Source organism: Henckelia pumila, chromosome 2 (assembly GCF_033568475.1).
Source record: "Henckelia pumila isolate YLH828 chromosome 2, ASM3356847v2, whole genome shotgun sequence".
Lineage (NCBI taxonomy): Eukaryota > Viridiplantae > Streptophyta > Magnoliopsida > Lamiales > Gesneriaceae > Henckelia > Henckelia pumila.
The window spans coordinates 137,067,514-137,083,556 of NC_133121.1; the positions used below are offsets into that span (position 1 = coordinate 137,067,514).

Sequence of the window (16,043 nt, forward strand, 5' to 3'; positions counted from 1 at the left end):
ATGTTTGGAGCCCAAGACTCTGTCAATTCATTCATTTTTATTTTTTTAAAGAGTATAAGTATATCTCGATACAGATTACAAAAATATGATGTAATTGTCCACACTCGGTACAACTAACGAAATTTGCTTGCCTCGAACAAAAAAATTATAAAAAAATTTCTAAATCTACTTAAATAAATACGTAATCGAACATGAGACCAACTGATTTCAGGACATCACATCAAACTCAACCATTGGACTAAGTCCTCATCGGCCAACTTGCTTATAGTAACTCTTGTGTTCACGATTTGCTCGTCTAATAAATAATAAAAAGTTATCCACAGGGGCATAGGCGAGTTGGTAAAATCTAAGGTGACGTGAGAAGAAATTTCCCAGGGTTGCGGGTTCGATCCTTGTGTGGAGCATATTCCATGCTGAAATATTGTGGGGTATGCTCTGGGGATTGGCTATGTTGCTCCCTCCCTCAGGTGCTCGTGTACATCCCTCGATTTAACCTCCGCATGAGCCAATGAGCCTCTGACTCATGTGGGATGGAATCTCCTTCTGGTCAACCCTTTTATAAATAAAAAATAAAAAGGTCAGATTCGCCAATGAACCCTTAGCCCAATGGTTAAGGGTGAGGCCCTGAGATCAATTGGTGTTCGATTCCCGTTAATTGCGGGTAGTTTTTTTAATTTATTTAGATAGATTTAAGTAGTTTTTTTGCCCGAGATAAGTAAGTTTCGGGTCAATACTCAAGTCCCATCAATTGTGCGAACAGTTTTATTATATTGTTGTAACTGATTACGATGTTTCTTTGTCATATTATTTTTAAATGGCGAATTTAATTCGATCAAAGTTTATAAATTGATTAGTGGAGAGGAATCGTTGAATTTTTTATTACGGAGTTGAATATACGATGATAATTATTTATAAATCTGGAGGATAGATTTTTTAAATCTTTGAAAATTTCATATGCATTGTATTCATCCGTTGATGATCTGTTTGTGTTGAAGTTTCAAAGCATGCAATAGTGTACGATTGTTTAACAAATGCAAAAAAAATTCATTCTTTGCTCTTGTATGAAATATATTATCGGTTAATTTTGAAGGGCTCGAATTTTTTAAATTAATAATTTTCTAACACGATATTTATATAAAATAGATCACATAAATTCAACACTCTACAAGTTAAAACAATAGTATTCTCAAGTCTATACCCTAGTGAATTTGTGTTAAATGCTTATTTCTGACCTCTCTTTGACCAATATCGAGATTTGTATATCACACCTTGTATCGTGAATTCTTCATAATTTATTTATAAAATTCAATTTGTTCATCATTTTTAGAATATTAATTAAAATTAAACTTTTTATGTCTAACAAAATAGAATACTCGTGCGAAAAATATTTAACTAAATTATTGTCTTGAATTAATGATTGCTGCAAATATACAAAAGTATTTTTTGACGAAGAAAGAAAAGAAAAGAAAAAAGCATTGTCTCCAACTTCTTGCATGTCATTGTTCTTCAAAAAATTCCACTTGTACGTGGATCCATCTATGATATCAAGTGTGGAGTCTCACTGTACGTGTTTACTAATTACTTTATGATGCACTAATTTATTGCGTGACTTTGATATTTTTAGTATATTAATTATACTATTATTAAAGTGAATCATCATTAGAGAAATAAACATTATAAAATAAAAAAAGGATAAAAATAAAGATATCAATAATTATATAGATACGCCCCAATATTATCGTCAAGAAGCGATAACGTAACAAACAAAAAAATTATATTAAACGGAACACAAATAAGTATTTTAGGCAAGGTGGCTATCGCTTGTAGAGCCGTCAGTTTAGGTTAGGTCCGTCGGATCAGCCCGGCTCGCCACACAATTTAAGTGGGTTGGGTTGACATTTTTTCAACCCAACAAAAGGTGGGCCTAGATCGGCCACGCCAGGGCTCGCGATCCGCGCGGGTTGGCCCGCCGCGGGCCTGAAGGATTAATAATTTATTTTTTATTTTTATTATAATATATGTATTTTTTAATAAAAGTTATAAAAAAATTTTTGTTTTAATTACTTTATATAAAATTTACACACATGAAATCAATAATTTAAATTTTTATTAATATATTTCTATTAATATTTATTTATGAAATGATATTTATATTTAATTATATATATATATTTTTTATTGTCGTGAGCCAACCCGTGGACCGGCCCGCCTAATCCGCAACCCACCTTGGGTTGGGTTGGGTTGAGAATTTTGGGCCCGCCATCGACCCGCCAAAAGGTGGATTTTTGTTGGACCGACCCGCCCCGCCATTGGTTGGCCCGTTTGACAGCTCTAATCGCTTGCTTGATTATTAATATTAACTAGTAGGTTATGACAAATTTGATGCGTGTGAACAGGTTAAAAAAGGACAATGTTAAGCGTACATAGAGTCTTACATAAAGGGTTACACATCCTATTAAATTAGGAAAATATTTCAAAATTCTTTTTTTTTTCAACCTACTATTCTTTGTCTTGCTCAAAGTTTTTTTTTACGAAAATATTATTATTTTTTATTACTTACTTATAGAATTAATTTTATTGAGTTCCAAAAAAAAATTATGTTATAAAATTTTAAAATTTAATTATGAAAATTTAATTATTTTCTAAGTTCAACAAAAATAATAATTGTCTATTTTTATAGTAAATATATTTAAAAAAATTTTAATTAAAATTTCAAATTTAAATCATATATAAGCGAGATTTATTATTATATATTTAAATTTATTATGTAATCAAAAAAATATATATTTAAATTAAAATATATTTAATATTATTATGTGTAATAATTAATTATTTTGTTAAAAAAAATAAAAAATCAAATCATGTAGGTTTGGGTTGATCAGATTAGTCGAGTTCGAGTCGGTCGCTATTAATATTCGGATAATTATTATGTGTATTTAATTATTTTGTTAAAAATTTTTAAAAAATCAAATATTTCGGGTTCAACCTGAACCTCAAAACCTCAACCTTAATCCGATAATTATCTGGTCAACTCGGTTCGGGTTTAATTTTGACACCTCTAAAACTGCACAATAAATAATAAAATAAATAATAATAATATTTTCGTTAAGAGTTTTTTTTAAAAAAAACAATTGTAGATTGAAAATAAAGATATTTTAAAAAGTATTTTGATATATTTTTCTAATTTAATAGAGCGTGTAATCATCTATGTAAAACTCTATGTACATATAGCATTATCCATAAAAAATGTATGTTTTTTTTAAAAATGAAATAAAATAAAATATATTAATTTTTTTAATTGAAATGTTAAAAGACAGAAAATATGATCGAATGGAAAAAAAAAAAGAAAGAAAAAAAAATGCACTGAAATTCGGTGGTTAAAGAGTATTTATGAAATTATAAAAAAGTTTCACCCATATATCAAAATTAGATATTATGGGAGGTTTAACTATTTTTATATAATAAACAATCATCATTCGAGACTATATTATCGAACGTTTGCCGTTTTATCAAAAATTATAGCTGATGGTAATAGTGCAAATCAAATCTTTTAAACCGCAGTGCAACCTAAGCGTCATGGTGGTTAGATCCTACCAACCAGGGACAATTATTGCACCATAACAATCTCCCTCTCAATAATTAGATTCGTTGCAATTAATGAGAATCGAACTCATGACTTGGCTCTGATACTTATTGTAGGACCGAACGTTTGCCGCTTTACAAAAAACTATAGCAAGTGTTAATGATGCAACTCAAATTTTTTAAACCGCACAACAGTCTATACGTCATGATTCGGTCGCTCTACCAAGTAGGGACAATTATTGCACCCCAACAAATACATAAGCGTATGACATGATTTTTTTATATGTATAAACAATATTTTTATAAACTTATTTAATAACTGTTATAAAATAATTAAGTAACGATAAAATAGAAGTAAATTATATTAATTTTTATATATTACGTGGTTATTATTATATCGTGATAAACACATATATAATTTAACTATAATATTTCTTAAACACGTTTTATTTTTTTATTTTTAAAAAGGACTCGAATTAATTTATTGAGACATAGCAACAACAGAGAACCTTAGATAGAATTCGAATATTTAACACACACTAAAAATAGAAAGTGATGTAGCCAAAAATCATTTGTATATGACACGTTGCTTCCGCAAATTCCGGAGTATCAACGGATCCTTGTATGTTCCCGGTGGAGATCTTCAGTGGGTTGTTCCTACGTCACAAAACAAAGTCAGAGGAGCCGGGAGGGTTTCCGGCGAAGGTACTCCGACGCTCAAGTCAGCGATTACTCAAGGAATAATAATCGAGAGTTAAGCGTTATAGTGCTAAAGAAAGTGTGTACCTTAATAATGAGGTGACTTGAGCTATTTATAGATATTCGGAGAGTTTCACGGGCTTGAGCCTCTTATGGGCTTTTGTAGAAATTAGGGCCTGCTTGAATTAAATATAAATAATATTTAAATAAGCTTGGGCCTCAAAAATATTCGGAGTGGACCTTCATGATTGGGCTCGGGCCCAGGTGAATTTTTAGGTGTAACCTGTCATAGGCCCCCCACTCTCGGGCGTGTCGCGTGTGTTTGAGAGGACCGAGAGTAGAATGTTTTTCGAAGTATTGCCAGAAATTTAGTTGTCGAAAACGAATAATGTTTGCCACTGCAAAAATTATGGGTAAAGATCAATTCTCTCACCATGTGCCTTTAATTTTATTAATACATGCACATTATTCTCTCTCCTCTATCTCTCTCTCAACGTAAAAAAGATGAATATATTGTGTATGTATATGTTATGTGGATCCCTTTCTATCCAATCCTCCACCATCTCCTTTGACCATCGGTCGGACGACGGCGGCGACGGAGGCTAGGGGAGCAGCAGGCGGCGGCGTGCGACTCTAGAGAAGCAATAGGCGTCGGCGATGCAGACCCAGAGGGAGGGAGGCGGCGGCTTGGCTAAATCTGGAACGAGGAAGAGAGGTGGCGGCCTGGCTAAATTTGGAACGAGGAGGAGAGGCGGCGATGCAGTGCGAAGAAGGCGGAGGTGTGGTGCTCTCAGACTTGTGATGGATGCGCAGTGGCGGCGGCCTTAGATCTGTGATGGACGCGCAGCAGCGGCCCCAAATCTGCGATGGAGGAGCGGCGGCGACGCGGCATGGCGGCGATATGGCGACGGCTGGGCGGCGGCGGTGGCAAGGGTGTGACGATGAACTCTTTGGGCCGTGAAAGGGATGGATAGATATACATATACACATATGCATATACAATATATCGTGTCATTATTACTAATTTGCAATTACTGTGTGATTTTGTTTTTGACAATAATTACTTTGCTTTTGTTTAAAATTATGAGAATTTGATTTCTCCACTCTAACTTTTCTGTCTAATATCAAAATATTAGAATTTAATTAATTGTCATGATTGTAGTTGTATATGATATATATATATATATATATATATATATATATATATATTTTGTTAAAATATATATATATTTGTGCAGGGTGTCCGCCGCGTGGTAAAATATTGTCCTTGTTAAGGGAGAATCGAAGTAATAATGTATTTCATTGCACGGAGTATAATGACAATAGTGATTTTGATGACCGTGTTTCTCCCGTGAGTGATTTAGACGCCCCACTGCCGCGTGATCCGAAGAGTCCGACTCCCTAAAAAATTGTTAGTGAATCTGACTATTGTGAAAGGAGTAGATTCGGAGGTTCATCAGAGGGGGTTGACGAGTGTGTATTGGGTAATTCGGAAATTTCAAACCCATGTGAGAAACTTGAATTTTTTTCAAGACATATTATGAAAATCCCAACACAAGAAGATTCTTGTCAGTACCCTCCCGCGGGATATTTCACCGTTTACTCGGAGTATTTTAATTATGGGCTCTCGCTTCCTCCTAATGCCATTTTGATAGAAATTGTTTGTAGGCTTGGTGTGAGTTTTAGTCAGTTGACCCCGGGGGCTATCCTTGTTTTTTCATGTTTTCTCCGTAGAATGAGCGAAATTCAATTGATTCCGACTGCGGAGCTATTTTTCTCCCTCTTCGTGGTGCGTCGTTCCATGCCAAACTCTTACATTTATTTCCAACCTCGGGTGGATTGTAAGTTTTTATCCAGATTTGCTTCTCCAAAGAGTGCGTGGAGATCGGAGTTTTTTTATATTTGGGATTATGACGGGGGGTGCCCACGACTTGGAGTCCGGGTCCTAGAAAGATCATACTTGGTAAAACTCACCGCACTTTGCAGCTTGACTGTCGATCCTTAGGTCTTTTTGACGAAATAGTCGATCCTAGGAGTTTGGTTCCTACTGGTAATGCTTTGTCCAAGTTGAATTTTGAGGCCCAAACTTATTTAAATATTATTTATTTAATTCAAGCAGACCCTAATTTCTACAAAAGCCCATAAGAGGCTCAAGCCCGTGAAACTCTCCGAATATCTATAAATAGTTCAAGTCACCTCATTATTAAGGTACACACTTTCTTTAGCACTATAACGCTTTGCTCTCGATTATTATTTCTTGAGTAATCGCTGACTTGAGCGTCGAAGTTCCTTCGCTAGGAACCCTCCCGGCTCCTCTGACTTTGTTTTGTGACGTAGGAACAACCCACTGAAGATCTCCACCTGGAACATACAAGGATCCGTTGATACTCCGGAATTTGCGGAAGCAACGTGTTATATACAAGTGATTTTTGGCTACATCAGCTTGGCGTCGTCTGTGAGAAATTGTTCTTTATGTCATTGAGAGCACATATTACTTCAAAAGTGTCTCAAGGAAATAATAACAATGGAAACGCACCGCTGAGTATTACTTTCACCAATGAATCCTTGACTGCACTAATGGAAAACACAGCAGCACTCGCAGCAAAAGATGCAGTTGCTCAGTACCTAAAAACCCGTAAGCGCAAAAGCAGCAAAAAAAAGGTTCAGACTGAAGGCTCGTCATCTCTTGACCCTAATAATGAAGACTCAAATAAAGATAAGTCTAAAGTGAATGATAAAGATCAAGGGAGGACCAAGAAAAATACTACTCAAAAAGACGGTGAAGCAAGTGTTCACACAGTTCATGACACCTCTGGCAAAAACAAGATCACTAATCCAACTCGGAAGGATGGATCTCGCACACATGTAACTGGAGAGAATATGTCCGCAATTTTGCCGTCACGTCGAAGCCCCTTCACTGATGACATATTATCTGAAGAATTACCAAAGGGAGTCAAAATTCCCAGCTTACCTGAGTTCGATGGAACGAGTGACCCCCAAAACCATATTGACAAATTCTATGCGAAAGCGGATTTGTATGATATCACAGATGTTGCATACTGTAAAATTTTCCGAACAACATTATCAGGAAGATCACTCACATGGTTCAATAAGTTACCCTCTGGATCTATTGCCAATTTGGAGCAACTTACTGACTACTTCCCCCAGCAATTCTCAATTAAAAAGAAATACACGAAAACAGCAGCATATTTGTTCACAGTCATTCAAAAAGAAGGAGAAAGTTTGAGGGACTATGTTCGGCGATTTACTCATGCGGTGCACGAAGTCTTACATGTAAACCATAATTTGTTAGCTGAAATAATGCAACAAAACTTGCGTCATCGGAAGTTCAAGAAATCAATAGCGGGAAGGCCGCCAAAAAATATTTGGATAGAAATGTGTTACATTTTGTCAAAGTTCATTAATTGAATGTATATATGTGGAAACAATGTATATGTGTGGAAAGTAAACGGTCAAGGATGACGATTTACGATTCCCTTTTCTCCAATTTCAAGAACAGAACATGGCACACACATCAATTTAATTTTAATTTTCTTCAATTTTTTTAATTTTTAAATAATAATAAAATCTAATGATGTATTATGTGAACATAAGATTTAAAACTATATAAACTAAAATTAAGTCCTTCATGAAATAAGTTTACGAATCTATATACATGAGATAACTCAATCCGATTTATATATAAAATGAAAAATAATTTTGATATAAAAAATAAAATTATTTCATAAATCAAATCAAATAAGAGATCCGTATGTTTTTTAATAAATTAATTAGCCCTAATAACATCCCCACCAGAAGCGGAAGACAAATTGTAGACTTTAGGGTCGATCCCAATTCAGAATTGAAAAGTCACTACAAACTTTGAACTTAAAATAAAAATAAAGAATCTGTCAAAATAAAAAAAATCAAAATAAAGAAATATTGGTAGGGCTTCCCCATTGAACGTTAACAATTGAAAATACGAATATCTCTTCTTGAAAAAAACAGATAATTATGAATATCTCTCCATTTCATGCCAAATAAATACTAAGATATTTCAGACGATCAAACTTTTTTTTATCCTCTTTTAATTTATTGACGAAAATAGTTAAAACATATATAGAAACTTCATGATTGTGTATTTGAGATAATATAAAAAAAAATGTAACACATATATTTGACATGAAATATGACACTCACATGTACTACTACTAGCACGTGGATACATACATGCCGCGTGAGTATGTACATTGATTTATATATATTAATATTTTTTTAAAATTAATATATTAATATATTTTGGATCCAATTATATTTTATAATTTTGTTTGGGTTGAAAGAGGAAATTGTTATAATTGAGTTCGAACTCAAAATCTCATCATATACTTAAGATTTTAGATTTTTGGTGTCAGATGAGTTACCATCATCGGATATATTTTATAAGTACTTTTGATACATAAATAATTTGTTAAAGGGTCGTGGGTGGCTCTAAAAGGGACGTGAATAATTAACTTTTGGTAGTTTTATAAATTTGATTGACTACACTGTAAAGCCATTTTTTTAAAAATCTTAAAGCAGTTTGCTTTCTAATCATTATTTTTCAAAAAAAAATTCGCATCAAGAAATTTGTATTTCAAGTGAAAACAATGACATATATCAAAGGGAAATTTTGGAATAAGAAAATGGCTACACCAAAAATTTGATTTTTAAAGGTCTCTCACTTTATATATAACTACTAACTTTATGCATGTATTGCATGTTTGCACAGTTATTTTTATGAACAACTATCGTTGTTGTTAATTTAATATTTTGATCACAAACAAATGTGTATAATATGATATTTTCTTTAGAAAACGATGATACACATTATTACACTGTGTTTGTGGGATGATAGTAGTATCATCATTTGAAAAATATTTTCTGTGGTTATATATATACACAAACACTAACTTATTAATTAGTACATATGATACATGTGTACTGTGTTATGTAACAATCTTATATTTTTTATATTATAAGTGTAATATATTTAATTTTTTAAAAATTATTAATAAATACAATAATTTTCATCAAAACAAAATATTTTAAAATTAAACAAATTGAATGATGTTATATATAAAGAAAATATTTTTTTTGAGAAGATAAAGAAAATAATTAATTTAGGTGTAATGATCAACCGGGAGCCTCCGGTAAAAGGTAGCCAAAGTAATATGACAAGAATGGGCCTTGATTGGTCTATGCCGCTTTTTTGAAATTTATTTTGGTGAGAGTAGTAAGATATAATGGAAGAATTTTTAATATATTTAAATGCATTTTTGTTATCTAGACTCTAGACTCTAGAGTAAGGCTAAGATACCGTATTGAAATACCGAATTATCAGGATATCATATCGAAATTTTTTCGATATATATATATTTTTTCGATATACCGAAATACCGAAATTTTTTCGGTATCTGTACGGTATCAGTATGGATTTTTTTTCATTCCAAAATTTTTGAATATCGGTATCGGCACCAGTATGAATTTTTTTCATACCGATATTTTTGGTACGGTATACCGAAAATCCACTCCTAGGACTCTAGAGAAGTAATACTATAAATTTCAAATATCAACTATTTTTATATTTATATATTATTTCATGTTAATCTTAAGAGATTTCGAGTCTGAAATCTATCCAATAATAATGTCATTTGAAATTCATTTTAATTTATATAACTAATATGTAAATAAGTAGTATGTATATTATTTTTTTTTTTAAAGTAGTGCATATATTTATAATTTGATATATTATTTTATTGTTAATCATAAAATACAATCAAAATCTATGGATTGAAAATCCTTTCATCAAATCACAACCTTAAAGTTTGAGAATGAATCAGAATTAACAACTAATATAGATTGGCAATCGAAAAAAGAAAGTGTTTTCTGGGGAAAAAACACAACAAAAGAAAATTTTAAAATAAAAATAATAAACTTTCACTAAAAAAAATCTCTATTGGTTATATATTTCATGTTGGAAGGAAATAATTGGCATTTTGGGAAAATGATAGAGTTTTTTTTTTGGAAAAACTGCAATTTTGATTCGTTATATTTGTCACTTTGCGATATCAAGTTTTCAACCCTCCATGTTTTTATATTTCAGTTTGTATGTTTCGATTTTTTTGGCAATTTTAGACATTTTTTCTTCGAAAATGCTTACGTGACACTATATATGTCAACTCCCCATCAGCACTATATTGTTGTTACTGCTCCATATCGAAAAAATGACTAAAATTATCAAAAATTGGAATATTCAAAAATAAAACTAAAATTTGAAAACATAAATGACTGAAATCGCAAAACGACAAATATATAGAACCTAAAAAGCAATTTTTTCAGTTTTTTTTTCAAAAAACAAAAGTAATAGTTTTGGAAATGGGCTTGGACCATATAATTAAGACCGGAATGGGTTTGGACCGCATAATTATAGAATATAAAAACATGTTTAATAGCCCAAATGAGGTAAAGTTTAGGAAATGGGTTTGGAGCATATAATGAAGCCCTCCCCTTACATTCGTTCACTTAGCCCAAAGTATTGATGGGTAACAACTAACAAGTAACAACACATATCTTGATCATGAGTACGTTTTTGTTGGATGTCTTTTATAAATCCTTTTCCTTTTTCTTTTTTTTTTTTTAAAAAAAATTTCAGTTCTGTTTATCGGAAAATAAATTTTTCCTAACAAATAATTAACATTGATTTGAGAATCAAAAATATTTTATGTTACGACATAAATTAATTTATGGTCGGCGCGGATGGTCAAAAATAGTTTTTTGTTTTTTTTACGAAAAATTCGATCCTACCCATAAGTAAATATCCAATGGATGGTGTGAACTTTTGTGATTGGTACAAATCATGTATGCCCCACATAATGGGATAATACGGGTAGAATTGAACTTACCTTTTTTTACCATCCCAGATAGAAGAATCAATACGTACAAGCGGAACCACAAAATGAAATTAATATATAAACTTGTTAAGTGTAGTGGGCATAATGGTCTAAAAATAACTAAATATCAGGCTTATGCTGAATAAAGAGTAACACTCTTGTGAGACAGTTTCACAAATGAGACGGGTCAATCATACCCATATTTATAATAATAAGTAATACTTTTGACATAAAATATAATACTTTTTAATGGATAACTCATATAAGAGACCCGTCTCAAAAAAATGACCTTTGAGACCGTCTCATATGAGTTTTTGCCTTGAATAAAATACTTATCGTTCCAAAAAATGTAATGAAAAGTAATACTTTTTTCGTGAGTGGGATCGAATCTCATATAAGAGTGTTTCCAATTGATTTCAATTTTCAAGCACTATTTTGAAAAGATTGAGACATATTTCAAAATCAATTTCCTCTAAACTCATTCTTGTATGGGCTTCCAACAAGAAAGGGCACACATAACTCTGCCTTTCCACCCTTGCAGCATCCATCCACCATCTTCTTCCAAGGAAAAACTAATGTGGTAACCATTACACACTTTACTCCTCACTTCTCTCAATATTTCACGATTCAATGGTAACTGTTTGAACCCAGCCCTGGAGTCCCTCACATGACATTGCTTGTACGTCTCCGGCCTCTCGACTCTTTCTACGCCCTCGCACGCTACCACGTTCATCACCTCCCTCCCGAGCACCTCCCTCTCGTACATCAACCGGTCTTGATCCTCCCGTGGAATCGTGGCCTCGAGCATATCAAAGAACGACGAGTAATGATGCAACACCTCCCGGAACCTTGTCAAGAAAAACGGGGCGTTGTATGTCCCGTTGATCACTCCGTGCACAAAGAGATCCGGGTTGATTTTCTTGATAAGTTTGAGGACACAATCCCGTGGGCTATTCACACCTGCGGCTGCGGATTCATCAGGCACATGATGCAGCCTGTACATGCAATTAACAACCACCATTTCATCTCTTTCAATCTTGAGATCCTCGATACATATATTCTCCCACTTTTTAGCTATGGCATTATACTCAAAAGGGACATTAAATCTCTTGCAATAGTTCATCAAACGACGCCCTGTCTGCTCCACCCTCTCAGCCGGTTTGAAACCTGGCTGAGGGAAATCAATGCCTGTTATTTTCAATAGAGGAGCGCCTCCCGGCCTCAATGACAATCCTTGGATCAAACAAGGCCATTGAAAACCATACATGATCCCAAAATCAATGACATGAATCCTTGACGCCTTCCTCATGTACCTCCCTATCGACTTGTTGGCGAATATGTTGGACATCCTCTTAAAGGGACATGACGCCACATATGTTTGATAAGATTTCAGCAACTCGGATGCGGCGATTCGCCTAGCAGCAAAAGCTGTACACAGAGCCGACCCGGTTCCGGCCATTCTTGCCTCAAGTGCATTACCAAAGCAATGCGCCAATCTCTCGTTTGCATCACCATAAGGAGAAGAGTACTGCCTGATCTGCTTGAGTATTTCTTCGCCAGCTGCTATGTTAAAGCTCGATACAGCTTCCGCACAACGAGCTAGCAGATTCATAAGGTCGATAACTTCCCTCGATTTGCCGTGATTCTTGCTGCCTTTTGGCCTGCCCCGTTTAACCTCGGTCGATTTTCGAAACAATCTCAGGCTTTCATCTTGGGCGTCTAATGATTCCTCGCAGTTGCAAACCGGAGATTCTTTGTAGAAACCTGGATCCATCTTCCGACAAAGCAATGATTTATCGTATTTCTCCATCTGCTCCTGTTCATCTGCAAAACTCGCCATTTGCTTGCTGCTCCGAGCCTCAGCGCAATCATCTGATTCACCCCGACCACGATTTTTCTTCCTGAACGACTCCTCGTTCGCCAAATTTGCCTCACCATCTCCCCCTCCTTCCGAATTCGTCTGTTTTGGCCCCGAATCACGATTGGAAGAATCATCAATTTGGATACCAGAATCTCCACTTTCTCGAATCAACGTTAACTTGGAGGAATTTTGAAGCAAAAAGGGAGAATACAAGGACCCACGAAAATCACACAAAGATTTTCCAGAATCTCCAACCCCTGAGCCTTCTCCAAGAACTTGACCAAACCCAGGTTCGGATCCGATCAAATCAGGATTCTGATACCTAAAACCAGCATTAACAGAGGCAGAACTGTCTTTATCACTCAGCAGAGCATCGTAGAAGTACTTTTCAGCAGCCTGGAGAGCATAGTAATCTTGCCACATGCAAGGCTTGTCCTGCAAGTCATCTTCTTCCATCAACATCTGATTTATGTAATCGAAAACCCCAGAGAAATAGTCGCACTCCACCGGAGATTCTCCGCCACACGGATTAGCATCAGCATCCGCGTGACGCTGCACTTGGCCCGCAAGAATCCCGGGCACGTCGGAAAATCCGCGATCATAGTTACATTCGTTCATGAAGTTTGACCGATAGAATTGGAGTTCATTAAAATCCCAAATGAAATTATTAAAATTAAAAAATCGAAACTTTGGATGATCCCACCAGGTGATCTGGTTTTTCATGGGGAGAAAAGAGATGTCAGAATCAAAAACTGGATGAGATTAATGGCGAAAAGGAAGAGTATTAATAATGAGGCCACGACATGTTGCCAAATTGATTCCAAAGGACCATTTAGTATATGAATTATGAAGATCACGGAAGATAAATCTCCCAGCTCAGAATTATTTCGAGGACTGTGTGTGTATATGTATATATATATATATTTGAATGACGTCTCTTAGTTTCCGCCACAGAATCCACCTCTCGAACTCCTCGTAATATTAGTTGGAACTTGGAATCTAAAATTTTGCACTCACTTGAGGATAAGTTATGTCTATGCTATGCTAGCATGTAGACACTGTTTATGTATTAGATTTGACTACTTTTTTTTTTGCCAAAAAAATTGAGCCGTTGGATCTCATTCGGACCGCGTCCGAATGTGTTAGCATCAACAGATCTCTTAAGATGATATTAAACGGGTCGAAAATATATCGCATATAAAAAAAAATTGAACTATAAAATCCCTATTCGGACAATGTTTGAATGAAATAACACCAACAGATCCCGTAAGATGATAATAGGCCGGTGGGGACCGATCCTTAGCATGATAATGGGCGGGCTGGTTTTCCCGACCCGAATCTAAAACTCCTTCAAATCGTTGTCCCATTCTTCACTTATTTTAGATCTCGTTGGAACTAATTCATCAATCATCATCCTTGTCCCCGAACTCAAGAGTCAAGAGTTCATTCTTCCTAAACTCGAGAATAATACTAGAATAAATATAGCTAGGCTTGGTTGAAATTTTGTCCATGGAAATGACTAGAAAATCTCAAGAATGATTGAAGCCATTTGGGTTGCATGAGACACTCGAGTTTGAACAAAATGTTATGGATTATGCCGGAGCTACCATGACGATAATAAAATTGCGGAATAAAATAATCAACAAGAACACCAAGAATTTACGTGGTTCACCCAATATAGGCTACGTCTACGGAGCTACTGCAATATTGTTAACCGGAGAAATATTACAAGTGTATACAAAACACTATATCTCACCGAACTCAAACCCCGAGTATTACCGAGAAATACTTCTCTAACTCACACAAGAGATCTCCGAAAAAAAACTTTTTTTTTTCTCTCTTTATTTTTTTCTCTCTTTGTTAATACAAAAGAAGAGAAGAATGTGATGATTCAAATGAAAGGCAGACGAGCTCTATTTATAGAGCCCCTAATACGCGTGAATTAAATGGGAGCATTTAATTCACGCTTCCTCATCTTCCAACCATCACCTGCCACCATCCCACCTAACATTTCTCCCACTTGAAGACTTGATTTCAATCATGGCTTCACACCATCAGTGCAGCAGCTCATACCTCCTCCGTTATACTTGCAGTTCAACTGAAGTTGAACATAACTTCAGTTTGTCAGTGGTCACTGCCTTCGTGAACATATCAGCTGGATTTTTTGCTTCCAGGAATCTTCTCAAGCATCAAGATTTCATCCTCCAAAACTGATCTGATGAAATGGTACCGAACCTGTATATGCTTCGTCCTAGCATGATAAACAGGATTCTTTGCCAAATAAATAGCACTCTGACTGTCACAGTATAACGTGCTATCCTCAAGCTTCTGACCTAATTTCACAAGGAATAATCTCAACCATATCATCTCTTTGCTAGCTTCTGTCACTGCAACATACTCAGCTTTAGTAGTCGAAAGTGCAACAATCTTTTGCAACTTGGACACCCAACTTATTGCTGTACCACCCAATGTGAACACATATCCAGTAGTACTCTTTCTGCCGTCTAGGTCACCGCCCATATCGGCATCTACAAAAACTTGTAAGCCTAAATTTGACTTTCTGAAGCACAGAGATAAACTGATAGTACCTTTCAAATATCTGAGAATCCACTTCACTGCTTCCCAGTGTTGTTTTCCAGGATTGCTCATAAACCTGCTCACAACTACCATTGCATGTGCTATGTCTGGTCTGGTGCACACCATTGCATACATGAGGCTTCCGACAGCAGAGGCATAAGAAATCTTATTCATATAAGCATGCTCCTGCTCCGTCGATGGTGATTGGGCTTTAGTTAGTTTGAAATGACTAGCTAAAGGAGTACTCACCGGTTTAGATTCATCCATGTTGAATCTGCTAAGCACCTTTTTCACGTACTCTGCCTGAGATAGCTTCAAGACTCCGTTCACTCTATCTCTCAAGATCCTCATACCAAGAATTTGTTTTGCAGCTCCCAAATCCTTTATTGCAAATT

At 35.0% G+C, this 16,043-nt stretch overlaps 1 protein-coding gene across 1 annotated transcript; it reads right to left on the reverse strand.

Moving 5' to 3' along the window:
• Positions 1–11,354: 11,354 nt before the first annotated feature.
• On the reverse strand, positions 11,355–14,013 carry LOC140882613 (scarecrow-like protein 30). Its single transcript, XM_073288712.1, has one exon. It carries the CDS (start codon positions 13,792–13,794, stop codon positions 11,689–11,691), a length of 2,106 nt encoding a protein of 701 aa, XP_073144813.1. The 5' UTR covers positions 13,795–14,013; the 3' UTR covers positions 11,355–11,688.
• Positions 14,014–16,043: the final 2,030 nt, after the last annotated feature.

Excerpts from the sequence above, each read along its gene's own strand:
- LOC140882613 (XM_073288712.1), bottom strand. The coding sequence starts at position 13,794 with ATGAAAAACCAGATCACCTGGTGGGATCATCCAAAGTTTCGATTTTTT.